The sequence below is a fragment of the Galeopterus variegatus genome, unplaced genomic scaffold (assembly GCF_000696425.1).
Source record: "Galeopterus variegatus unplaced genomic scaffold, G_variegatus-3.0.2 Scaffold32974, whole genome shotgun sequence".
Taxonomy (NCBI): domain Eukaryota; kingdom Metazoa; phylum Chordata; class Mammalia; order Dermoptera; family Cynocephalidae; genus Galeopterus; species Galeopterus variegatus.
The window spans coordinates 1,374-6,618 of NW_007759085.1; the positions used below are offsets into that span (position 1 = coordinate 1,374).

Here is a 5,245-nt window from a genome sequence, read left to right on the forward strand (position 1 = left end):
ACATGTGCGGGCTTAGAAAAGGGGTGAAAATAAATACACCAGTTACCCTTGAGTTGGGAGTAGATGAGGAGCAAATAGACCAATATAAGTGGGGGAAAAGATTGTTATATTATAAATAATTTAATGTGAGGTCTTCTACTTTCTGTCCATGACAGGGTAACAAGGACTGAATTTATCCTTCACCTTAAACACCTGAAAACTGGATAAAATATATGAAACAATGTTTCTTAGACACTGCTCAACAAGAATCACAGGGCAACAAGCACTGAGAGGGGAAACAAATGAGGTGAGCCCTGCCGTGTTTTAGCACTGTCTGGAGAGAGTTTCCAGGTCACCATTCAGGGAGAGAGATCCCAAACAGAGCCTGCTGGTCTCAATGAGTTGAGTAAACAGAGCTCAGAGATCGAGAGGCCAACAAGGTAGCTAGAATTTTGTAGGACAGAGTTTGGAGTAAGTACAGAGAAGGAGAGAGAGACTTCTAGTATCTGTAAAAAGTATCCCCTTAAATCTCTAACTGCATGTAAAAAAAAAATGGTCAGGAAAAGAACTATTGGAAAAAGCCAATGAAGTAATTCTCAGAGCTACACAGGTCTGGAACACCTCACATTGCCAGCAGATAGAATGGAGAAACCTCGTAATGCATGAGACACTGGGTTCAGTATTTAGAACAGTATGTGTCAGTGATGAGGAAAAATTAGAACTAAAGACTGTGCAGGTCCTGCCTAATGAAGCTTAAGAGCAATTGTTCCCAAGTAGATTAAGTGAATCTCAGAAAATATTAGCTCAAGAATATTTAAGGAAATAATAATAATGTTAAAAATTTCGCACAATGTAAAAGTTCACAAGGTCTGGCATCCAATAAAAAATTGCCAGGCATGTAAAACATGACTCAAAATATCAATCAATATAAAAAAGACCCAGATATGACACATATGATAAAATTAGTAAATAAAAATATTAAAAGAGTTATTAAATGCTCCACATGTTTCAGAGATAGAAAAAGCATAAGCATGTAAAGAAGAAACATGGAAGAAATATTAAAAAATCTAAAAATCTAATGGTGAATAATATAATATCAGAGATAATAATACGTTAATATTATGAGATTAATAGATCAGACATTGCAGAAGAACAGATTAAGACAAAACAATAGAAAATTTCCAACTAAAACATGGAGAAAAAATATTGAAAAAAAATGAATAGAGCATAGGTAAATTGTGAGACATCTTCAAGGGTCACAATATTCATGAAATTAGAATTGGAGATGGGAAATATTTGAAGAAAAAATGGCCTACAATTTTCCAAATTTGATGCAAATCATAACATACAAATCCAAGAAGCTCAAAGAGCCCCAAGCAGAGGATTCCTGAAGAAAACTACACACAAAAAAACTACACATCATTATCAAATTGCTTTAAACAAATGATAAAAAGAAAACCTTAAAAGCAGCTACAAAAAAGAAGACATATTACATATTGAGACACAATAAAATGGAGAGCATAATTCTCATCAAAAACAATGCAAACCAGAAAACAGTGAACCCATGTATTTAAAGTATTGAAAGAAGAAAGATTCTACCTGGAATTATATATCTAGTGAAATTATCTTTCAAAAATGAAGACAAAAAAAGTCTTTTTCGGAAATATAATTCAATGTTGTTAAGAATATTTATAATATAAACATGGATAATTCTTAAAATTTCAAAAATTTAACTATATTCCACAAATATAATAAGCATTATATAAATAAAATGGATGTGCTAGGAGTAAAGAGTAGTCAAGTTTGGAGGCATTAACCAGAAGATAGGTATGGAGACAGTACTGTTATTTGCTTCAATGGCAGAGGCTCACCAAGGAGGAAAAGTTCATGTGATATCAAGTAGAAGAGTGGAAGGAAAACCTTGAATAACAGCAGAATAGTTTAGATTCATATGAAACATAATAGGGAGCCCCTGGAGATTTTTTAACAGAGAGATAAGAAAAATGGCAACTTGAAGATATATTAGCAAATCATACATATGACAAAAAACTGAAAATATGTCATCAAAACCAAAATTATAGGGAAAATATCACTGAAAAAAATGTGCTTCTAATTTCATTTCTAGACAGGAAGCATCTATCTTCCTCAGGGACATTAAAGATCCTTGTGGTGGATCACGGGCCAGGAGCCTGGGTAAAAGGGATAAACATCTAGATGAGACCCACCTCTGCCTACTCTCCACACCTTATCATCTCCTCTGTCTCATTCCACCATCTTCATAATTTTTTGCTAACTAAAAGATTTCATAATTACCATTATAAGTTAAGGAAATTATTCAAGTAGGAAAAAACAGAAGTTTTCTAAGATAGAAGTTGGTGAGATGATCTTGAAATGACCTTCCAAGTCTATAATATCCTATAATTTAATGCCTTTGGCCTTTAGCTCTTTTGTCTTTTTTTCCTCACAGAGTAGAAATCTGGGAACAAATTGGTCTGTCCACCATTCAAAGGATTGATAAGAAAAGCTTTATAAAGACAAGAAATTACAAGTTCCTTTTCAGACTTTCTTAATAAAGTGTCTAAAATATTCAGGTAAAAATGCAGTGACAAAAGTCAGGAAAGTCCTTACCCTTACAATCACCAAAAGGGACCTAAAACCACTGAGAATTTTCTAACCACAGTCAGAAGGGTAAGGACAATAACTAACACTACCTAAAATAACCAAAAGAGGGCAGCGTAAAACAAAATATTTAACTTTTACGTCTCTTTTACACAGGGGACCTCCTGTGACTTTTGGCAAAGGCCCTTTTTAAAAGTGGTTTTTACAATCTCTTGGTAATCACTTTACCTTATCCTGCTCCACACCAGGTTCTCTGTACACAGTCCATTTCTGCCCATCATCACTGTACAGAATTCTATAGGCAGACACATAGTAATTGTGCTCCACCATGGTGGATCCAGTGGTTATAATGCCTGGGGAATGAAGAGTTGTTTTGATTACCTCACATGGTCTGAGCCCCAATGTCTGTTCAGCACTAAAGCATAAACACCTGAGATGCACTATTCAAACATGTCTGCCTGTGGCTCATTTACATATCTAAGTGCAAGTTTTCATCATCATAGTTACTAAATCATTGACTTTGTTCCCTTGGAGAGATAGGAAGAATTATGGGTACACATAAGGAAAGAACTGGTCAGCCCTCCATATCCCTGGGTTCCACATCTGTGGATTCAACCAACTGTGGATCCCCCCCCCCAATAAAAATTACGTATGTACTGAACATGTACTGACTTTTTTTCTTATTATTCTCTAAATAATACAGTATGATTATTTACACAGCATTTATATTGTATTAGGTATTATGGGAGGATATACATAGGTTATATGCAAATACTAAGCCATTTTATAACAAGGACTTGAACATCCGTGGAATTAGTTATATGAGGGGGGTCCTGGAACCAATCTTCCACGGATACCAAAGGATGGCTGTATTCTATTTTGGCAGCTTGTGTTCATACCATGGTAAAATATACTTCAACTACTGACTAAGGATGAATTCTTGGGAGTGAACACATTAAAGATGATTACTGGTATTATTTTCAGTACTAAAGCAAAATACATTTTTTAATAAAATTATCTAAACCAATCCCAACCAATTATTCTGACCATTTGCTAAGTTCCCCTAAACTAAATTTATACTCAGCATATGTGGAATATTAATTATTTATAGCACTTAAAATGGACTCCTTGAACATAAATTTCTCTTAAGAACTGTAAGAGATGGTTATTTCAGATATCTCAAGGAATACTACCTTAAAAGAACCATATTACAATGAAAAAGAAAAGCTATTAGGAATTAGATATCAATTCCTCTCCTCTGCCATGTTTTATAAAACTATCTCCAGTAATATTAATATCAGTGAAGAAAACTTAAAACCATATAATTAAATTTTTAGTGACCTAATTTTCTATGAAAATGTGATGTCACCAGGTTCCCAAATAAAACTGGTATTATAAATTGCTCTAGAACTTATATCTTTAAACCTGTTATCTTCTTTTCTTTATTCATATCAATTTGTAACCACTGATATTCATCAGTGGCAAAAGCAGCCCAAGGAGGTCCAGGTTTTTTCAGTCTGGCCTTTTCAGGTTTCCAACTATTCTCTTGCCCTGTGTGGTCAGTCCACTCCAGTACAGATGATGCTGTTATCTGAGGATCTGCAATCACACCAGATTCCATCCCCAGTGTTCCATAACAACCTGATACAAAGAAGGAAGTAAATTTGGTTTTCAGATATAAATTCAAAAATCTATATAAACCTACTCACCTTTAATTAACATTCACTATGCTAATAACACACTGCAACAGAAAAACTTCAAAACTAGCAAAGTGTTTCTTGGACATATGTCTTTGTGTATCATTAGGAAATTTACAAACACATTCATTCACAAGCAACATATTAATGGATACATATTACCCTCTCCCTGGGACATTCCCTCCAAATAAGTGGGTGACTCCCTCCTACCACCTTCGGGTTTTTGTTCACATGTCACATTCTCGATGAGGCCTTCCCTGACCCTCCTTAAAACTTCAAACTAGTCCTCCTGTACTTCCTGTCTTCCTTCCGTCCCTTATTTTTCTATGTCTTTTATACCAATAATGTAAACTGTACATTACAAACAACAATTTATCTTACTCATTGCATATTGTCAATCTCTCACTATCAAAATGTAAGCTCCAGGAAGGCAGGAATTTATTTTGCTCACTGTTGTTATCAATAGCACCAGATAGTGTGCTTTACAAATAAAACATTCAAATATTTTCTGTTAAATGAATTAATAACTTGGGTGAAAAAGCAATTCTCCTTGTTTACGTGATGATTTCCCTATTAATATAAAACCTCCCATTTATTCTATTCATTATATTATTGGGTATCTACCTTATCTCATGGTGTTATTATGACAACTAACTGAGAAAATGCAAAAAAGCAGCAATTGGCATAATGCCTGATATACTCAGTGTTCAAAAAATATTAGCTATTATACAAATTATAATAAGTTATAAAGTCCATGAAAGGCTTACCACTTGTCTTAAATGTAAAGAGACTTGTAGATAAGTGTCCCCTGAAAGAAAGAAAGATTTTTTTGTGACAGTCAAATAACAAATGATTTCCCCATATTCATCTTAGTGAAATATTTTCTTTTGATTTGTCCCCCTGGCCTCCTCTACTGTTTAAAGAACCGAGAAGATTCCATGCCTCAAAGT

At 34.2% G+C, this 5,245-nt stretch overlaps 1 protein-coding gene across 1 annotated transcript; it reads right to left on the reverse strand.

Moving 5' to 3' along the window:
• Positions 1 to 2,826: 2,826 nt before the first annotated feature.
• Positions 2,827 to 5,097, reverse strand: LOC103583985 (discoidin, CUB and LCCL domain-containing protein 2-like; the record flags this gene model as incomplete). Its single annotated transcript, XM_008565142.1, has 3 exons — positions 5,063 to 5,097; positions 4,024 to 4,239; positions 2,827 to 2,951 (listed from the first exon to the last, which is right to left on the reverse strand). Coding segments are annotated over exons 2-3 (321 nt in total), but the record flags the coding sequence as incomplete, so codon positions are not given.
• Between the last annotated feature and the right edge of the window lie 148 nt (positions 5,098 to 5,245).